This window comes from Mustela nivalis, assembly GCF_964662115.1.
Source record: "Mustela nivalis genome assembly, chromosome: 1".
Lineage (NCBI taxonomy): Eukaryota > Metazoa > Chordata > Mammalia > Carnivora > Mustelidae > Mustela > Mustela nivalis.
In genome coordinates, this window is record NC_139020.1 from 214137030 (window position 1) to 214157919 (window position 20890).

Here is a 20890-nt window from a genome sequence, read left to right on the forward strand (position 1 = left end):
CCCAGGCACTGGGGGGCCAAGCAGCACCCCCTAAAGTCATGACGACCAGTGTCCACAGATGTTGCCACATGTCCCCCCTGAGGGATAGGTTCACCCCCAGGTGAGATGCACTGGGATATCTTGGGAAGGGGGGACCCCATCCCTGGATCGGAAACCCCCTCTCTGGGAAGTGGGACAGGGAAATCGTTGCACGTGCACCCCCACTCCCAACAGGGGTCCGCGGCTTGAGGAGAGTCTCCGTGCCCGTGGGCTCCGGGCTGGGCTGCAAACCGCTACAGGACGGGCGGGCGGCAGGGAAGGACGCACCCAGACCCACTCTGCTTCTTCCAATTGCTTTACTACCCGTGCAGTGGGGAAGAGACCCGCCCCCGCCACCCCTCCACCGTGTTGGGGGAAAAGGACAGAAAAAAAAAAAAAAGGGTCCTGAGTCCGGACGACAGGGCCAGGCCCCTCAGTAGGTGATCTGGTACACTGAGGCGTGGTCCTCCGACCCCGTGACGACCAGGCGGTTGTTGGGGGACACATCACAGCACAGGATGGAGGAGGTCTCGGGCATCTGGGAAGGTGGAGGGCCAGGATGAGCTGACGGGAGTTCACCCACCCCTGCCCCTACCCTCGGCCCCGCAGCTCAAGCCTGGTCCGTCGCAGGAGCCCTGCACCCAGCACCCAGAGCTGAGCACGGCCCCCCTGCCCCGCGTCTGGGCCGCGGTGGTACCTGGAACACCACGGTCCCCCCGGGCATGCCGTAGATGCTGACCAGGTCATCCATCCCGACGCTCACCCACCACTGGCCTGGGAGGGGGAGGAGGGGACAGGGTCGTGGGAAACCTGGCAGCTGTGGGCAGGGCCTCTGGGGACCTGGGGCCCAGAGGGAGACCCCACCTCTCTCACGCCCCCATGGAGAGCCTCACTGAGTGGTTTCTGCTGATGAAGGGCAAGGGGGGCTTAGGGAGGGTGGGGCAGGCCCCCAGGGGAGGCTGGGGGCCACAGGGGACTCCCCCGGCCCCTCCCAGCCACTCACCGAATGGGGAAAACTTGAGACCCAAGATGGGGCCGTCCTTACAGCCCACCATGTGCTTCTGGCCCCCTCGGGCGGGCTGTAGCCACTGTTGGCCACTGGCTGTGCCCACCAGCACCCAGTCTTCCTGGGGACTGGGGGACAGGCTCATTATCTGGGGGGGCGGGAAGCAGGGAAGAGGCCGGTCAGGTCGCGGCCGGGCCTGGGAGGTGGTAGGGGCACAGGGACCCGCCCTGGGGGCTGACCTCCGGCCAGCTTCTTGGCTTCCTGGCCCTGACAAGCAACTTCACACCTCTGGGCCTCAGTCTGCTCATCTGTAAAGTGGATTGGTCCTCTCTGCCTTAAGGGGTATCGCAGAGACTAAATGGGGCTACGGGCACCCAGTACAGAGCACAGACACATCTAACGTTATCGGGGCCTGGGGGGAGGACATTCCTCCTGCCCCATTCCTGCCAGCACCGAGCAGACGTGGGGTCCCACTACCTCTCTCCTCCCAACATCCACCTCGTCTCTAGCCCAAGGCCCAGCCCAGCCCACACACCTGAGACTCGAATTGGTATTCCAGGGGCTCCCCGGGGGTCCTCAGGTCCCAGCACCGCAGGCAGGTGTCCAGCCCCCCCGTCCAGATGTTCTGGTCTTTGACAGCAATGCTCTTGGTTCCGTTTGGGGGCCCCGGCAGGTCCCTGGCCAGAAGGGGTACCGGCAAGGGGGCAGGGCCGAGACTCTGAGCCTGGGCCCCGGGAGCACCACCCAGCCAGTCACACCCAGGTGACCGATGGGGAAGCGGCGGCCACAATTGGAACTCAGGCCTCCCACTCTCTCAAACGCAACCCGAAGCAGTCAGGGGCTTTTAGCCTTTGGACCGCTGCATCCCTGCTTGGGGCCGGGGGTCGGAAGGGGGTTTTGGGGATGAGCCCACGCGTCCCCGGGCCTCACCTGACAATGCTCTGGTCCCGCAAGTCCCAGACCCTGACTGTGCCGTCGGTGAAGCCCGCGAAGGCCAGGGGGGCCTCGGGGCCGGAGGCCAGGGCCTGGCAGGTGAGGCCTGCGCAGGGCAGCTCGCCGCTCACACGCAGGGAGGGCGCGGTCAGGTCCCACACACTCACGCCGGCCAGGTTGTGGCCGCCCGTCAGCAGGGTCGTGCTGGTTGGGGACAGCAGGCAGGTGCACAGGTAGGCCTGGGGGGTCTGGGGCGGCACGGGGGCAGGTGACCGTCCTCTGCGGTGGCTGGGGCTCTCCCGGCTCCCACGAGCTCTGCCCCAGAGCCAGCCCCTCCCCTACCTGTACACGCAGGTGGGTCTCGGGGTGCTGGTCCTCCAGCCCCCCGCCCACCAGGCTCCACACTTTGACACCGCCGCGGCCGCAGGTGAACGCATGTCGTGTGCAGCTGCTGACGGCCGCGGCGAGCACCGGCTCCCCGTGCTTTAGCGTCCGCATCTTCTCCGCTCTGCGCGGGATGGCTGCCTTCTGGGATTGCCAGGGCAAGGCATCTGGTCTCTTCCACGTGTCCTCGAAATCCTCAGGGTCCCAGCATCTTGGGAGGGAAGGCCTCAGGGTCACCGGCCTGCCTGTGAGTCTCTTTGCCCGCAGAGGCCCCTCCACCAAGCCTGAGGAGCTTCATTCTTCAGAAGTGGGGTTTTCACTCAGGCTCGGCTTCCCAACTACACCAACGTCCCCCAGGGGAAGCCCCTTCGAAGATTCTCCCTCTCCTAGAACCAAACATCATTGCCTTCCACCAAGAATGCTATGGCCCGTCCTAGCAAACTCCTACTCATCTGTCAAGACCCTAACCATTATGCCCCTTCCCTCCAGGAAAGCCTTCTCATCCCCCGGGGCTCCGCCAGCCTCCAACCACATGCTTGGGATGGTCTGGATCTCCCTCAACACCCTCTTTCTGTGGGAGTTCTCTCCTCAAATCCCTGGAACCCAGAGCTAGTCATGTGGGGAGAGACAGTGACGCTGGCCTGGCTGTAACTAGCCCCCTCAGCTCTGGGTACCGAGGACAGTAGCAGGGTGGCGGGGTAGAGCGGAGACACACTCTCCCCGTCCCCTCTGCCAGGAACCGAGCTACGTGACAGGAGGGACAACACAGAGACTCACATGGGCTTCAGGAACCCGTAGGCTCTCGCAGCAGGCGCCTGCGGTGGGACCGGGATCATGCGGGGCCGTGTCAGCTCCCACCGCCCCAGCCCTCTCAGCCTTCATGGAGGCGGCAGCTGGGGACGGGACCTCACCTGGGCCACGCGGCGGGAGAGCGTCGGGTCAGTGTCCAGGCCTGGCAGGCCTGGCTCTGCGCTCTCTTCTCCGGAGCCCTCGGGGGAACTGGGGGAGGGCTCGGGTGGGCGGGGCACTGGGTGGAGACAAGGCAGATGAGTGGCAGGTGCGGGCTTCTGGGGCACCCCCCCCCCCCCCCCCGTGCCCCCTCACGGCTCTGGGGTTACCCAAAGCATCTCCGCTCCGTGGTTCCAGTCCTGAGTCCTGTGGTCCTGCGTCCTGGCTCTCCTGCCCACGGGAATTGGGTTGATTGGTTCAGACCAAGTTCAGTTCAGTCTTTTTTTTTAAAAGATTTTATTTATTTATTTGACAGAGATCACAAGCAGGCAGAGGCAGGCAGAGGGAGAGGGGGGAAGAAGTGGGCTCCCCACTGAGCAGAGAGCCCGATGCGGGGCTCCATCCCAGGACCCTGAGATCATGATCTGAGCGGAAGGCAGAGGCTTAACCCACAGAGCCACCCAGACGCCCCAGTTCAGTAGTCTTAGACCTGGAAAACCTTGGGAAGGCCCAGGCAGTGTGGATAAGACTCTTAAGACTTGCCAACAGCCCCAAGTCCCACGTTGGGCACTGGCCTGAGTCCTCTCAGGGCACCCGGGACGGAGGATGGAAGCCATGGACGACCTCGCAGGAACCCGGACACCCCAACCTGAGGATCCCCGCCTCGGGGTACCAGGTACTCACCAGGCCTGGCAGCCGCTCTGTCGCTGGGACTGGGGGTGGGGTAGGACGACATGATTGAGTGGTGCTGTCCCCAGGCCGCCCCCATCCCCCACCCCCAAGGAGACTCACTTCTGCGGCGCTGGTCCCTCTTGTGGGTCCCCGTAAAGATCTGCCAGAGCTGCTCGGTCAGAACGTCCTGCCAAAACCGGGGCTCGGGGTCCCAGGGGGACTGCGTGTCCGGCATGGGGGGCCCGGTGCCTGCTCTGGAGGGCTGCCGCAGCCAGTCTGAGGACCTCGCGGCCAGGACGTCTTCGAAGGGTGGCCCCTGGAGCCCGGAGGGCTGTGGGGTCTCGGCCTCTGGATGCAGGGAAGCCTCGGGGCTGGCCTGTCCCACAAAGTGCGAGGTTGCCAGGGGACGGGAGGCTGGGCCTCGGAGCCGGTCCCTCCCTCCTCCAGGGCCCAGGCACCCACCTCCGCAGGCTGGAAGCCCAGGGCCTGGCTCCAGGTCTCCACTGTCCGCAGGAAGCTCTCCATCTGGATGGGGAAGGGGAGGGGGGGACACATCCCATCTAAGCCTTTGTTACGAGGCCTGAGCGCTCCTCGACCAGCAAGCAAGCCGGCCTCCCAGTGTGTGAACCGGGGACACACCACACAGCCTGCCTTGAAGGTTCTGGGGGTGGATTCACGATGATGCGGAGCCTACAGCCGTTAGCTCTTCATACTCAGAACTCCCCAGCCGAACCCTGAAGGCCGGCCATCACCCTCAAGGGGTAGAAAGTGGGGTCCCATCTGGGTTCCCCTCCAGTTGCTTTTCTTAGGGGGTTTGAAGACTAAAGCCTTGGAGCGCCTGGTGGCTCAGTCGGTGGAGCCTCTGCCTTCGGCTCAGGTCACGATCCTGGGGTCCTGGGATGAGCCTCATGTCTGGCTCCCTGCTCAGCGGGGGGCCTGCTGCTCCCTCTGCCCCTCCCCCCACTCATGTTCTGTCTCTCAGATAAATAAACAAAATTGTTAGAAAGAAATCAAGCAAAAGCTTCAACACCCCTCGCTTAAAATGGCTTCGAGAAGCAAAGTCGTCGGTACCTGTATTGCTCTGTGTGCGGACGTCTGAACTTGCTTAAGTGTGGGGAGCACACTCAGAAACCAGCGATCACTTCTCGGGGAGGAGGGCCAGTAGCAGGCCAATAGGGGACCCCGTGGGAGGGTCACAGCCCTTTATTTTATACTTAAAAATCAGGGCACGTGACTAGCGGCAATTCCAAATCTAAGTGAAGAGTTTCCATGGGCCTCGAAGGGCTTGAGGGCTCTAAGTCCCCCCAACCTGACCCGCAGGCATCGACCTGGGCCTTTAGAAGACACGCTCCACCCTCGAGACGCAGCGACCAGCCGCAGAGGGTTACTGGATATACAGGGAAGTCCGGTTAAAAAGGCAGCGTCTCCAGCCCCACTCAAGTGCTCAACGGCCACGTCGGCCCAGTGGCCGCCCACACGGACGACACAGGCACCAAGAGCACAGGTGCCCAGCGCGTGCCTGGCGGCCGGGCGGTGGGTAGTGTCGGTGATGTGGGAGCCTCCTGGCCAGTGTCCCCAGAAATCCAGAACAGAGAGACCAAGCTTCTTCTGGGTCTGATGGGCAGCCGTATGGGGACGCGCGTGCGCAGCTCTACTTAGTGAGCGCGGAACGTTCTAGGCCTAACGCGGTGGCTGCTGGTTTCGCGTGGCTGGGGAGCAGGCCAAACGTGCTGGTTTGAAGGTCAACTTCAGTTTAAATAACACACGTGTCCCATGGCCACCGGAGATCTACGTGCCCCAAGCATCGCCCTTGGGCCTCAAGGAAGCACGCCCCTCAGGGGTGGACCCCCAGAAGCTCCCCAGAGTGGTCCCACCCAAGGCCATCTCCCCAGGCCTGGGGAGAACATCCCGATTCACAGTTCACAAGAAAGAAGGAAGGAAGCAACGCAGCCTGAGCGCCAGCGGCGGCCGGTCCCAGCCGGGAACTCCTGGCACTCCCATGTTGCAGAGGAGAAAACAGAGGCCCACGGTAGCAAAGCCAATTTCCCCAAGTCAGGAGGACCAGGGGCCAGGCCGTGTTTCCTGCAGCCTGGGCAGGCAGGCGGAATGGCGAGGGAAGAGGGGCCGGGCTGCCGGACACCCCCCGTCCGCCCCACTCTGAGCCCACGGCTGCGGGGGGGGGGGGGGGGGGGCAGCCTCCTGAGGCAGCCGGTGATGGGTTCCCCAGCTGGGCCTCCCAGCAGCACAGACCCAGGGGAGCCTTCCCCGACCCGCCCTGGCTCGTTAATGCGCAATTTACTAGCACTTGAACGCACTCAGCATGAAAAGCGCTGCTCCCTCCTGCCTGCCGGCTGGCTGGCCCTCCCCGGGGAGCGGGGAGCAGGGAGCGCGCAGAGCAGGCAGGGCCACGGAAGGCTGCTGGGATTTTAAATGCACAGCAGGGAGGCTGGGAAAACAAGGAGCTGACACCGAGGGGAGAGGACAGAGGGGAGTCTCGGCCGGAGGGCGGGGCCAGCAAGGCCCCTGGGTTGAACAGCGGCTATCTGGGGCAAGACCCACCCCTCCGCACACCCCGGAGCCCCCAATCTCCTCTGTTCTCACCACCAGCTCCTCACCTAGATGGTCCTGTTCTCCTGCCCTGCCCAGACTCTCTCCTCCAGAGGGCGCCCAGGAACACAAGTCAGGTTCCCCCTCCCCCCCAGCCCTAGCCCTCAGGACTCCTAGCTCCCTGGTGGAAAAGCCCAAGTCTGCTCCAGGGCCCCCATGATGCCAGGGCACCTGCCCTGTCCCCTCCTCACTGCTCCCACCCCAGGGGCCTCCTCTCTGTCCCTCCAGCACAGCAGGTGCTGTCGTGCCCCAGGACTGTTGCACAGGCTGTGCCCTCTGTCCATTCTGCGCTTCCCATGCCAGGGAGCTGCACGTCCTCTGTGATCCTTCAAGAGTTTGCTCAGATGTCACCTTCTCGGCAGGGCTTGCACTCCCACCCCTTCCCCCGTGTCCCCCAGGGCTGCCAGAATCCATCCCCACACCTTGTCTGGCCTTCACCATCTGACACTTTTGTTTACCAAGCTCCTGTCACCCCAAGGGCAGAGGTTTGCCCATGTCCTTCTCCGCGGTTTCCCTGGCGCCTACAACGGCGCTTGGCAAGGAGGGAAGGGCTAGGAGACTGCTGAATGGATAACCGTGTTCTGGTGGCTTCCTGGCCCCCCCTCATTCTGGATCCGTCTCTCCCGGCTCCCCGCGCTGCCCACCCCGGGCCCTGCTGAGCTGCAGACACGGCCCTGGCCTTCCGCCAGTCACATCTGGCACAGACAGAGAGTCCTGCCAGCACCCAGGAGAAAGGGGCCAGGTGGCAGGAGGACAGGCAGGGCTGCAAGACGGGCTTCAGCGTGGGCAAGGCGCCCCGTGCCGGGAGACGGCCTCCCCCCTCCCCGGGCCCGTGCAGACCTGCCTCGCCACCAACCCCGCTCACGTGGGAGACGCCCTCGAGAACACTCGGTTGCCCGGAAGGCCGTCATCCGGGTGCGCCTGGCACATGACAGGCCCTCCCGGTGGCAGCAACGGACGTGAAAAAGTGCTGGAAAGGGCCCTGGCTTCAGCTGAGCCACAGGGGGAGCTGGGAGCGGGCCAGGAAGGAAGACACTCCCGGGGTTGGGGGGGACGGGGATGGGCGATCCAGGGATCCCTGGGGCATCCCAGGTCAGGTCCTGCCCCCCTCAGCCCGCAGCCCTCCAGGGCTCCCTCTTCCTTAGGGGTAAAAAGGCCTCCCCAGTGTCCCTGCAAGGGTCCCCACAACCAGGCCTGGTCATGACCTCTCGCCCGATTTTTCCCTGCCTTTCAAGGAAGGGGAGCCGTATCCCTCCTTGGGTCCTGGAGACCCACTTACCTGGAGACCGTGCCGGATCTTCCGGAGCTGCAAGGGAACAGCAGAGACGGCACTGGGGGCTGGGGGGGCGCGATGGAGGGGGCCAAGGGGAAGGAGTCGCATGCCGGGCATGCTTCTCCCCAACTGTGTGACCCTGGGCAAGCCACTCGCCCTCTCTGGTCACTACGCTCATCAGCTGGAATATCCCCTACCACACAGTGAAAGCTAATCAGAGAGACCCTTGGTTTCAATTCAATTCTCAATGTGAAGTCCAAAGGCTCCCCATAACCACCAGGACCCTGCACCCCTGCAATGTCCTCTCCCCGCTCTCCCCTCCTTCCTCTGCTCCAGCCACAGGGGCCTCCTTGCTCATCTCTCCAACACACCCAGGCCCAGTCCTGCCCCAGGGCCTTTGCACAGGCTGTGCCCTCGGCCTGGAATACCCTCCCTTCCTAGCTCTCCCAGAGATGGTAGAACCTCCTCACCTTCCCTATCTCCCTGTCCATATCACCTCCTCCAGGAAGCCCTTCCTAGACTCCTGTCCATCTCCCCATCTTCTGTCTTCGTCACAGTGGTTACATTTTGTGAATCTTTTCTCCACTTACTTGTCTCTCTCTTCCCCCTAGCGGTGCCCTGTCTATGGGGCTGGCCCCTAGTCAAGTGTGGCTATTTAAATTTAATCGAGTTAAAAATTTAGTCCCCTGCAAGTTCTCAGTAGCCACATGGGCCGGCCAGTGCCATATTTTTGGGCACAGTTGATCTAGAACATTCTCATCACTGCAGAAAGTTCTAGAAGACAGCCCCATATGAGCACCTACCGAGCAGGGACCCCCGCTACCTATGGTTCTGTGATGAGCCCGTCAGGTACAGAAACGCTTCCTGTAAATACAAAATTTCTAACTTTTGCAGCAAGGTTAGCACTCAAGAGGAAAAAGGCTCTTGAAGAAGCTGGACTGTGTGGGTGACCTCGCGTGCCCAGAGGAAGCGGAACCGAGTCGAGGAAAGGGTGTCCCCAAACCCTGCTCCCAAGGCCTGAGGAAGCAGCCCCTCCAGGCTGTCTGGGGGCTGCTCACCATCAAGTTCACGCTCTCCACCTGCGCTGCCAGGTGAGGGGGGAACCTGCAGGGAAGAGAACCCAGCAGAGCTCTCAGGAGGCCTCCTGGGAGCCAGCCCTGCCCCCGCCCAGCCCGGACAGCACCCCCTTCACAATTAGGCAAGTGCAGTGTTTTTAAACATATAATCAGTGCAAGTAAATTCACGCTAAACAAGGACAACTCGGAAATTTAAATGAAGGCCAGGATGGGTACTGGTGGCTTTCCTTTTGCTTTGGGCTCCCCCATTCCTAGTTCTGTTTTTCGGGCCAGGGGCTTCTGGCCACCCCCCACCCCACCCTGAGGGACCAGAGGGGAGGCTCTCCCTCCCTCCCTGGGCCACACGGGGACTTCCAGTCCCCGAGAGTCGCCCTCACCTGGGGAACTCGTGCCGGAGCTGATGCAGGACAGCCTGACAGCTCAGTTCAGAAGGAGCCTGGGAAGGTGACAAGAGAGTCTGAGAGAGTCCATCCGATCCGCAACCACCCCTCCCCCGCCTCCCTCCTCCCACCCTCCGGCCACACCTCCAACCAGCCCCCCCAGGGGGTGCGCTGGGACCTCCTGAAACCTGAAGGGACTGAAGTCCCCAAGGAGTAGCCTCCGTTTTGCCCCTTGGCCTCAAGTCTCAAATCCGGACTCTCTGGAGGGCCCGGCCCGGCCCCAACTATTGAAAAGGGTCATCTGGGAAGGAGAGGGGCTTCTGCTTGCAAAATACTAGCAAGGACAATGTGGTCATGTGTTTTAACACCTGGGTGATGAGAGGCAGGTTTAATTTAAAAAGAAAGTGCCCTGGCACCTGTGAGTAGGTGTGGTGGGTTAGAGCCCTGCAGCCAACAGGCCTGGCCACCTGCCTGTGTCCCTCCATCAGGAGAGCGAGGTTTGAGCCCAGCTTCCAGGCTCCTACCCCCCACCACAGGAGTTAATGACCGCCTCACCAGAGTTCCTGGGGGCCCCATCATCCCTGGAGGGTGCTTCTGGGGGCTAGGATGGCCCCAAGAGGTCATTTTCAGGCAGGGGGCCCAAGGACTCTAAAATAACAAGGAGACACGCAGGTCCTGAGAGCAGAAGTCTGGGCAGCCAGGGACAGAATCAATCCCACCCCCCCACGCCCCCCACCCCACCCCTCCAATCCCCCCACCCCCCAATCTCCCCCAGCACCCCCTCCAGGCCCCAGTCCCGGATCCCCACCCCCTCCCTGACTTCTAGCACCCCATTGGGTGCCCTATATACCCTCTGTTCCTTTGTCAAACTCTGGTGCCTCTGGCTGCCCCAGCTAGTAGTGGGCTCCAGGGAAGTCATTCTGTGATGTGGAGGGAGAGGGTGACAAGACTCACACTCCCTGCCAGGAACTGTCACCGCTGGGGGACCGCAGGTTAGGACGCCAAAACTCAACCTTGGTTTTGAGACAACTTCTTAAAGCATGGATGAAGATCATTGGGGAGGGTTTTGAAGGATGAGTAGGAGCTGGCCAGGTGACTTAGTTGGAATTTCCAGACAGGAGGAAAGAGACCTCTCTCCACCCGTCACTCCTGCGCTAAGCCCCTGCTTTGCTTCGCTTCTCCCCTCCACGGCCTTCCAGCCTCCTCCCCCGCCTGGGGGGACGCTGGGGTCCTCCAGGAGACCCTCCTGCCTACTCACCTCCCTTAGGATGGAGGCCCAGGACAGCGAGGAGGAAACCGCGAAGGGTCAACGGAGTTCAGGCCCAGAACGAACGCCCCTCCACACCTCCCCTCCTCCTGGGGACCCTTTGACCCGTCGGGCCCCGCCCCGGCCAGCCCCGGCCCCGCCCCCACCCGCCCCGGCCCCGCCCCGCCCCGCCGCCACCTGCACCACGAGGACAATCAATGAAAGAGCAGCAGCTGCACGTGGGCTCGGACACCGCGGGCGGCCGCTGCAGGCACCGGCCAATCGCGAGGCCGCTTACCCACGTGGGCCGCGGGCGCTTTCGCTGATTGGCCGGCTCTCCCCAGCCGCCGGCCGGGCTGTCAATCAGGGCGCCCGGCGCCCGCGCTTAACCCTCGCGGTACCGCTGTGGGGAAGAGCAGCGTGCAGAGCCAAAGGCACTTTGGGGTCCAGACTGAGGCGAGGATATGGAGAAGGGCTTGGGGCTTGGGGTCAGAGGGTGCAACCTGGGAAGTGGCTGGGCGTCGTGTAGTTGCATTGTGTAGTGAAAAGCTGGACCGTTTTTTAACGTTGCGGGAGCCGCTTAGGGCTAGGGGTGGGGCTGGGCCTCTGGGCAGAAACCTTAGCCCTCATTCTGGTGCTTCCACAGGGGCTGACAACGTTTTCCTCAATATTAGTAACGCAGCTCAAAGGAAGCTTCAAGCCCCTGTAGTGGGGAAAACTTAGCGTCTCCCTTTCATCGGCAACAAGCCTGGGGCTTTGGATTTCTGTCCATGGATTCTCCCAGCTGTCCCCCAAGCCCAGGATCTGAGAACCAAACGCAGGGACTGCAGAGGCCTTGAAACTGGCACCGTTCGTCCAGGCTCAAGGCCAGGGTAGGAAGGGGCAGTGGGTATTCCAGGCCTGGGGACTATAGAAAGAGAAGGGGCTGGGGTTGTGGGAGGGTGTCCTGGCATTCTAGACTTGTGCTCTGTCCCCCGCTGGCAATGCCTACCTGCCCACCGCAGGGCCTTTGCACTAACCATTCCCTCCTCTACCAGGAATAGTCTTCCCCTGACAGCCACTGGCTTGTTCCCCCAGCTCAGAGGTCACCACTTCTGAAGGCCTCCCCACATCCCTTTTAAAAATGAAATTCCACTACCCCGCCTCTCCCTTATTTAATTTTTCTCCAAACATGGTTTGAGGTAGCCCTAATCTTGTTGTAATCTTAGTAGCTGTAAGTCCTGCTGTGTTCAGAATTCACCTGGGGAGGGAGACTGGGGTGAGAGCCACAGGAGGAAGAAGATGCTCTGCTTGCCCCTCTTCTATGCTTTGTCTGGGGAGGTGCACATGGCCGGTTCAGGTCTCGGGATGCAGTCCCCGGAGGTTATCATGTAAACACACAACTGGGGTTTTCCGGCCGGTCTATCCAGGGCAAAGTGAGGGCTGCCATGTGTGAGCCACAAAAAAAAAAAAGAAAGAAAGAAAGAAAGAAAGAAAGAAAAGAAAGGTTTTCACCCACGATCCCTCCACTGGCCCTTAATTGAAGCGTATTTTATTTATGAGACCGTCTGCTAATTGCCTCCCTCTGTGCACTTGGCTCTCTTCCTCCCGTGGTTGCTGGGTACACCAGCTTATCCACGGCGGCCTCACCCAGTATCCGCTGGGTACCTGTGGCTATTTAAATTAAAACAAATGAAAAGGAAACAGAAATAAAAACTCAGGTCCTTGGGCTCAGTGTCCGCATGTCATTTGCTCAGGGGCTGGGAATGACCATCCCCACGGGAGAGTGCAGATCTAGAACATTCCCACCCTGGCAGAAAGTTCCAGCGGACGGGACAGGTCTGAGGTCTGGGTGCGCGCACAAGTCAGAAGCATTTTCCTGAGCCCTCTGGAAGGGCTGAGGGCACAGCCCAAAGGAGGGCAGGCAGCAAAGATTTCCTTCTTGGCTTTTGAGTTGTGGCCTTGGAAGCCGCAGGTCTGGAGAGAAGGGTTTGCATTTCCAAAGCTGTGGAATTCCCTGGCAGGCCCTGGCGACCTCAGACCAGGCCCCCGGAGGCCCAGGGTTACTTGGGTTGGGTGCAGGCCAGGCAGAAGGCTCAAGGGAAAGCCCCAGGGTACAGAAGGGGCCATGCAGTGACCACAGGGTGGTGGTGGCAGCAGGGAAGGGGTGACCACTTTCCGTCCCCTGACACCCCTGTTCTCTCCCCCATCCCCAGGACATGCCAGTGGCCCCCGGCCCCCCATAGACAAGTGACGGAGGGGAAGCAGCAGGTGCAGAAAGCCTGTAGGCAGAAGGACCCTGGTGTCCAGTCAGTGGGTGAATGACCGAGAGGAAAGACCGTGGCCGTGCCGGGTGATGGGTACTGGATGGTGGGGTGGCCCTCAGCTGCCCGGCCCTCAGCGGCCGCTGGAATGCCCTTGAACTTAGACTTGGCCCCAGGAAAAGTGAATTTATTGAATTACCCAGAATTGATCGAAGTTTGCCTTCTGCCATCTGGTGGAGAGAGGCTCGCGTTCATTTCCGGGGCTGCTTTGACAAATGACCGCCTGCCGGTGGCTTCAAACAGCGGAAATCTATTCTGTTGTGATCCCGAGGCCAGAAGCCCAAGCCCCAGGCCTTGAAGGGCTCTGCTCCCTCCACAGGCTCCCGGGAGGATTCCTCCGGTTGAGGGGTGGGGGCATCAATCCCTGGTGTCCCTCGGCCTCTAGACACATCCCTCCAGTCTTGGGTCTTCTCCCGGTGCGTGTCTGGTGTCCGAAGTCCCCTCTGCTTGTAGGACACCAGTCCCTGGACTTCGGGCCGCCTTGCTCCATCCAGTACGACCTCAACCCTAGCAATTTCACCTGAAATCATCCTTTTTCCAAGTAAGGTCACATTCCCACGTACTGGGAAATTAGGACCCAAGCACACCTTTTTGAAGGGCACCATTCTACTCTCGACAGGCTCAGAAGAAAAATGGAACAGATGCACCCCCCCCCATCTGCCATGAATCTGGACAGCTTAACTTACCTCCCCGGGTCACAGAGCGACTAGGAGGCTAAGCTAGGATTTGAACCTGGGTCATCTGGCTGTGGGATGTACCCTCGTAACCCTGACGCCATCATGCCCAGATCTAAGTTAGGTTCCTGCCATCGAACGGCCGACGTCGCAGCTGGAGGTGGGGGGCCGCCACCCCGGGGGGACCCAAGCTCGGAGGAAGGTACATCCGTCCCGCAAGTGGCCTTTTGGATCCCCGGACCCGGCTGTCACTTCTGGAGACGCCCAGATGTATTAGGTAGCCACCGCGGCATCACAAAGTGTCCCCAAAGTTAGTGGCTTCAAGGAAAAGCTCTGATGGTCTCCCAGGGGTTCCGGTGGTCAGGAATCTGGGCGTGGCTTTGCTGGGTCACTTCTGGGGGCGCTGACCAGCTGCTGTCTGCATGTCAGCTGCTCTGTCCCCCTTCCCGGGGAATGTGTTCTGCCAGCCAGAAGCGGATTTGAAAATCTCGGTGAGACCCCGTCCAGCGCCACTCTGTGTCCCGGGGCGTCCCTGGCCGTACTCACCACCCAGTGGGTTCTTGTTTTTCTCACCAGCCGGTGCTTTGTTGTTGTACTTGATTCTTCTTTCTCGTGTGTGTGTGTGTGTGTGTGTGTGTGTGTGCGTGTGCACACGCGTGTGCGTGTCGCTGAGAGGGTGGCTGGGTGGGTGACACACGCACCTGTTCAGGGGCCTTTCTCCTGCTTATTTTCCCCAAATGTCTGTGTTGTGGGGTCCAACGCGGCTTTCGGCTCCCCGCTCCCCGGAACCCGCACACTTCTGACACGCTTCCCCGTTGGGGCTGGGCAGGGGGTGGTGACCAGGGTGTCCTCTGACCGGCGAGTCCTATCCGTCCCAAATTACGCGTTTGTCCCAATTTACACTTTGCCTCGACAGGAGCCTTCCCCTGGGACCCGGGGCCGAGACAGGTGCCCTGGATGAGGCGCCAGCGCCGCGGCTTCCGACCCTCGCCCATCCAGCCAGCTCGGGTCCGGTCGGGACCAGGAGTGACCACGGCGCCCCGGGCTGCGGCTGGCTTCCCAGCGGACTCGCAGCGGCCCGGGTTCATCCCAGCGATGTCATCCCAAGGCAGGCAGTGGCCTTGACCCCAAGGGAGCCCCCAAGGCAGGGAGAGGCCGCAGCGGCCTATCCTGAGGGTCCAGCGCATCGCCTCCGGAGGTGGGCCGCGGGGAGGGCGGATGCCCCGCTCGACCTGCGCCCAGGCCGCTTCGGGGTCGAACCTGTGGTCTCGGGCGCCCTCTGCTGGCGACATCGTGAATTACAGCGCCGCCGCCGCGTCCTTCCTGACCGTCGGGGTCACCTGTTTCACCCCGCGCCCTGCGCTGTCGCAGGATCTTTAGTAAATTTGTCCGGTGGCACAACCACCACCACAGCCGAATCTGGGAACATCCCCATCACCGCGGGCGTGTCCCTCCGTCCGTTATGAAGCACCCCCCAGCTTCCTCTCCCTGGAGAATCCCCTTTTCTAGAAACCTCGCACACATGGGCTTCTAAGTGTGAGTCTTTCGTGTCCGGCTTCCCCTGGGTGGAGGTTTGCCTGTTTGCAGTTTGGGCCGGGGCGGACACAGCCGTGGCCGACGTCCACGCAGGTCTGTGTGCGGGAAGGGGTGGATGCCTGTGTGTCCCTGGGGTCGAGGCCTCGCCGTGGAGCCGCGAGGTGTGGTGTGGCAGCGGGTCTGTCCACCGTCTTCTGGGGCTTCCAGGCTTTTCCCCAAAGTGGCGGCACCGTGTTGCCGCCCCACCGGCTGTGTGTGAGGCGTGACTTGCTCCACGGCTCTCAGTGGCAACTTCTGAATGAGGGGATTCCCTGTGGCAGGACGCTCGTCCTTCTCAGAAGGGTCTCCCGGTGGCCAGCTGGTCCTCACCGGGCCCCGGGCTCCCTGCTGCAAGCCGGAGCTTCGCTTCCGCCCGGCCGCTGAGACTGGACGCCGGTGGGTTTGGGATGTCCCGGCCTGCGTCCCTGCGGTGGGTGAGGACCTCTCCTTCCCGGGGCTCCCTCTGTCTGTCCATCTTTCCGGTGTCACTGTCTACTGATACTTTTTTTTAAAACGTCCCTCCAAAGAACTGCACGGATGCATCGCTTCTAAGCACAAAACAGACCCGAAGATTTCAAACGGAAAATGATTGTCCCGGCCGCTGCGTCCTCGGGGGGCTCCCTGGCCTCCGCCGCTCATGCCGCAGTCGTGGTCCTCCAGCTGGGGGGCACCACGATGGCCTGGGGGGTTGTCGAAGCACAGACCACTGCGCTCCAGCCCCCGAGCTCCTGTTGCAGGGGGTCTGCCATAGGGCCAGGAATCCACATTTTTAGGACGCTCCTTGGAGACGCCGAGCGGCAGGTGCAGAGACCTGTGGAGAGCCCCGCTCTCCGCAGCTTGGCCACGAGGGGCCAAGGAGCTCCACGTGGTGATGGCTTTGCTCCGTCACACCGAAGCCTGTCTCCCTGACTGCCTCCTTCCCTTACCATCGAGTTTAGTTACGTGGGCCGTGGACCGTGGGCACTGATGTTCCCGTGACCATAAACACCGTGCCCCGTAAACACCGCCGTGTTTTGGGCTCTACGGTCCAGGGGGCTGTAGCGATGTGCTGACAGAACCGGGGACATGGGCGTCTCATTTTCTTTGAGTTAAATTAATTAAAGCTTAGGGGCGCCTGGGTGGCTCAGTCCTTAAGCATCTGCCTTCACCTCAGGTCATGATCTCAGGATCCTGGGATCGAGGCCCGCATCGGGCTCCCTGCTCAGCAGGAAGCCTGCTTCTCCCTCTCCCACTCCCCCTGCTTGTGTTCCCTCTCTCACTGTCTCTGTCTGTCAAATAAAGAAAATCTAAAATAAATAAATAAACAAATTAATTTAAAAAGCTTAGATTTTATTTATTTTTTAAGATTCCCCGCTGAGCAGAGAGCCCGATGCAGGGCTGGATCCCAGGACCCTGAGATTATGACCTGAGCTGAAGGCAGAGGCTTAACCCACTGAGCCACCCTGGCGCTCCAAAAGTTTAGATTTTAAAAACGACCCTGAATTAGGGTGGCTCAGGGTCCTGGCATGCCCGGCAGGGTGTACGAGGCCAACCAGGACCAGGCGGTCACCCCAAACATATAGGAAAATGTTTCCGTTTGGAACAGTTCGGGTATGCAAATCTACCTGTCTGCCGGTAGGTTTCGTGACATCTGAACGCAGATCAAGGATTTGCAGAGACGGTTAAGTGTCTGAATCGAGTGTGTGATGCACTGGGGATTTCGAAGACTTTGTACCAAAAAAAAGGGTAAAATACTCATGAATATTTTTCATACTGATTATGTTTGAAAGAAAACTATTTCAGACCAATTGGGTGAAATATACTGTTAAAGTTAATTTTACTTTTTTTCTTTTTTTTTTTTGTTTAAAATTTTTTTTTTATTTTAAAGATTTTTATTTATTTATTTATTTGACAGACAGAGATCACAAGCAGGCAGAGAGGCAGGCCGGGGGTGGGGGGTAAGCAGGCTCCATCTTGCCGAGCAGAGAGCCTGATGCAGGGCTCGATCCCAGGACTCTGGGATTGTGACCTGAGCCAAAGGCAGGGGCTTTAACCCACCAAGCCACCCAGGCGCCCCTACTTTTTTCTTTTTAAAAAGTGTGTCTAGAAAAAAATTTTGAAAGATTTTCCTTATTCACATTAGAGGTAGACGGAGAGAGAGCAAGGGCATGAGCGGGGGACGAGCGGGGAGAGAGACAGGCAGTCTCTGCACTGAGCACAGAGCCCCATAATGGGCTCCGTCCCGGGACCCTGAGATCCTGACCTGAGCCGAAGCCAAGAGCCACATGCTGAACCCAGAGCCAGCCAGGCGCCCCTCGGGGGGTTTACGCTGCATGTGAAGCTCACAGCGCACTTTCCTGGGACGCCTCTGCTCCAGGGGCCCGATTTCCAGCCTCCTCTTCCTCTGTTTTGCTCATGGTCTGTTTCATAAGAAACTCGTTGAGCTGTAATTCCCACACCGTGCAGTTGACCTAGTTAGCGTAAAATTCAGTATTTTTTTAATACATTCGCAGGGTTGTGCAACACACCACACCACAATCGACTCTAGAACATTCCCTCACCCCAAAAAGAAACCTGTCTCCATCAATAGTCACCACCACCCCCAGCCCCCGCCTCCAACAAGCCCCTTCCCGCCCGCGGAGGAGCCTGGTCTGGGCGTGTCACACGCGTGGACTCACACCCCGTGGGGCCTCCTGTGTCTGGTCCCCTCCCTGTGCGTCATGGGCTCGAGGTCCGTCCCGGGGCCACGCGGGGGCCTCCCCCTACTCCCGGGCGGGGACACTTTCGTTCACCACTTCACAGACACGTGGGGGCTCACTTCAGGGTTCAGTTGTCTTTTTCTTCCTTTTTCCTTCTCCTTGCAATATAATCCTTTAAAAAAAAAAAGATTTTATTTATTTCTTTGACGGAGAGAGACAGCGAGAGAGAGAGAGAACACAGGCAGGGGGAGTGGTAGGGGGAGAAGCAGATCCACCGAGCAGAGAGCCCGATGCGGGGCTCGATCCCAGGACCCCCGGATCTTGACCTGAGCTGAAGGCAGAGGCTTAGCCATCTGAGCCCCCCCAGGCGCCCGTCCTTACAATATATTCTTAAGAAATAGCCATTTTTTTTTTAAGATTTTACTTTTTTATTTGACAAGAATCACAAGTAGGCAGAGAGGCAGGCAGAGAGAGAGGAGGAAGCAGGCTCCCCACTGAGCAGAGAGCCGGATATGGGGCTCGATCCCAGGACCCTGGGATCATTACCTGAGCTGAAGGCAGAGGCTTAACCCACTGAGCCACCCAGGCGACCTAAGAGGCCCCCCCCCCTTTTTAAAAAAAGATTTTATTTATTTATTTATTTATTTATTTAAGAGAGAGACAGTGAGAGAGAGCATGAGCGAGGAGAAGGTCAGAGGGAGAAGCAGACTGCCCGTGGAGCCGGGAGCCTATGTGGGACTTGATCCTGGAACTCTGGGATCAGGACCCAAGCCGAAGACAGTCATCCAACCAACTGAGCCACCCAGGCGTCCCAGAGTCCCCTTTAAAAAAAAAAAAAAAGATTTTATTCATTTATTTGACAGAGAGAGAGAGAGAGATCACAAGCAGGCAGAGAGACAGGCAGAGAGAGAAGGAAGCAGTCTCCCCGCTGTGCAGAGAGCCCGATGCGGGGCTCGATCCCAGGACCCTGAGACAATGACCTGAGCCGAAGGCAGAGGCTTAACCCACTGAGCCACCCAGGTGTCCCCCATTTTTTTAATGGCTTCTAATTCATCGTTCTTCTTCATTTTGTGGATGGTCCCATGGTCTAAGGGTCGCCCGGATTTCAAGCGGGTTTCTCTGCTTTTCCGACACCCCAGCATTCTTCCGAGCACCTGCTGGCTGGCAGGCAGGACCGGAGGGTCCAGGCTCCTGTTCCTCTGTCACCCCAGCCCTGGGATCCTCTCTGTGAACATGCAGATTTCTGAGCCCAGCCCAGCAGGTGGGGGAGCAGGGTAAATCAGGGATTCTTCAGAGAGTGAGGGTCTTTCTAGAAAGCGTCCTGCTGGGAGAGGGTGGCCTGCGCCCGGAGGGGGGGGATATAAAGGGTGTTCTGGGAGACGCTTGTGGTGTCCCGAGTGTCCTGGATCTTGGCTGTGGTCGCATGAAGCTACCTGGTTCGGAAAGTGTATGGAGCTTACACACACACACACGCACACTCACACACGCGCACACTCACACGCACGCACACTGGAAGGGTCGCATCAATGTCAATACCCTGGTTGGGACGCTGAACTCTGCTTTTGCAAAATGTGACCACTAGAGAGAAAGTGAACACGCTTTCGTACAACTGCAGGTGAATCACCATTCTCCCTGTAAAACCTTCAGTCAAAAAGAGACACACTACCAGGATCCATGGTGCGTGGGTGTGCCCATACCCCGGAGAGGCTGGACCTGTGGGCTGCAGCTTCGGAGCAGTGACCTTGTGCAGTGAAATAAATGACTTTCCCTGCTCTCATCCTACCAGCCCTACAGAAAAAAAGGCGAGGCTAGCATTCGGGATGAAAAAGAAAAAGGAGTGGGTCCAGGTGACGCAGGGAAATGGCTTTCTTCGGGACCTGCGGTTTTCAGCGGCAGAGAAGCCATTCGGAAATTCCTGGAAGGAACGATCTTACTTGAAAACCTTTTCTTTTCTTGAAAACCAGCAGCAAAGCCAAGGACAGGCAAAGGAATGGAAGAAAACGGTTGCAAACAATTAGAATCGCTCCTCCCTTTTCCTCTGACCGTTCGCTGGCTAGCTACATGCTTGTGCGTGTGTGCATGTGTGTGTGCACGTGCGTGTGTATACGCAGGGGCAGCCCCCCTCTTAACTCTGCGGGTACATTGCAACCTGTGCCCCTTTATCCTGAAATGCTTCTGCGGTAAGTTTTGAGGGTGAGGGGCGCCCTCTTGTGGTCACACTTTTTCTCCGCAGAAAGACTTCCTTCTGGATTCTAGAAACAAGCGCTTTGTTGGTCTGTGTTTTGCCAGTATTTTCTCCTTGTTGCTGCTTGCCTCCTCGTTTGCTTCGGAGCGGCGTTCAAAGTGCCAATACTTAAAATGCTAACGACCCCCTTGATCTTTTCTTTGTGTGTGTTTGTCACATTTCGGGGACTACCTAAGAGGTATCCCCAGATCACGAAGATTTCCCTCCTGGGTTTTCTTGGAGATGTTTCGAGTTTCTGATTTTCCACTCCTGCTCTCAGGTCTACGCTTGGCTGAGAAGCGATTGCACACACTGTATTACCGCGAACTCACCGATTGTGAGTAGACAGGCCCGTTCTTTTTTTTTTTTTAATTAATTAATTTATTTATTTTACAGAAAGAGAGAGAGAGGTCACAAGTAGGCAGAGAGGCAGGCGGGGGGGGGGGGGAAGCAGGCTCCCCACTGAGCAGAGAGCCTGATGTGGGGCTCGATCCCAGGACCCTGAGATCATGACCTGAACTGAAGGCAGAGGCTTAACCCACTGAGCCACCAGGTGCCCCAGACAGGCCGGTTCTTAAAAGGAAGCCCTGGAAGAATTTTCAAGTCACCTTAAATGGAGCCTGTTAATTTAACGCAGTTGTAACCAGCCCCCCCCCCCCCCCCCCCCGCACATCTCAGCTGCCAGGTCTAGCCCATTGGAGCTTCTCCGGTCCCTGAGATGGCGGCTCACAGCCAGGAGCTGCCCACAGAGTCCCCAGGCCTGCCCAAGCCCCTCCTCAGGCACCCTGGGCCAGCCCCCAACCCCCAGCAGAAGCATCCAGCCTGGAATCTGGAAAAGGCTGGGGCTGGTCCCCCAAAGGGGGAGCTGGGAATGTGGGGAGGGTGTGGGGAGG

The 20890-nt window shown here is 59.5% G+C and overlaps 1 protein-coding gene and 1 long non-coding RNA gene across 9 annotated transcripts; both read right to left on the minus strand.

The window, feature by feature from the left end:
- Positions 1–297: 297 nt before the first annotated feature.
- On the minus strand, positions 298–7822 carry TLE6 (TLE family member 6, subcortical maternal complex member). Of its 6 annotated transcripts, XM_082736288.1 has the most exons (14): positions 7434–7814; positions 4424–4486; positions 4082–4337; positions 3974–4002; positions 3460–3520; positions 3253–3368; positions 3119–3156; positions 2300–2552; positions 1955–2205; positions 1560–1701; positions 1264–1332; positions 1022–1172; positions 716–792; positions 299–556 (listed from the first exon to the last, which is right to left on the minus strand). In XM_082736288.1, exons 2-14 carry the CDS (start codon positions 4484–4486, stop codon positions 452–454), a joined length of 1611 nt encoding a protein of 536 aa, XP_082592414.1. In that variant the 5' UTR covers positions 7434–7814; the 3' UTR covers positions 299–451. The 6 variants fall into 6 exon arrangements, with proteins under 6 accessions (XP_082592417.1, XP_082592414.1, XP_082592412.1 ...); XM_082736291.1 differs by lacking the exon at positions 7434–7814 and adding an exon at positions 5033–5152 and having other exon boundaries at positions 298–556; positions 1264–1358; positions 1955–2552; XM_082736286.1 differs by having other exon boundaries at positions 1264–1358; positions 1955–2552; positions 7434–7816.
- Positions 7823–8901: 1079 nt separating this feature from the next.
- LOC309867792 lies at positions 8902–10642 on the minus strand. 3 transcript variants are annotated; one of them, XR_014313316.1, is made up of 5 exons: positions 10556–10642; positions 10148–10329; positions 9853–9945; positions 9295–9353; positions 8902–8945 (listed from the first exon to the last, which is right to left on the minus strand). It is a non-coding gene; the product is annotated as an uncharacterized lncRNA (long non-coding RNA). The 3 variants fall into 3 exon arrangements; XR_014313315.1 differs by lacking the exon at positions 10148–10329; XR_014313317.1 differs by lacking the exon at positions 10556–10642 and having other exon boundaries at positions 10148–10549.
- Positions 10643–20890: the final 10248 nt, after the last annotated feature.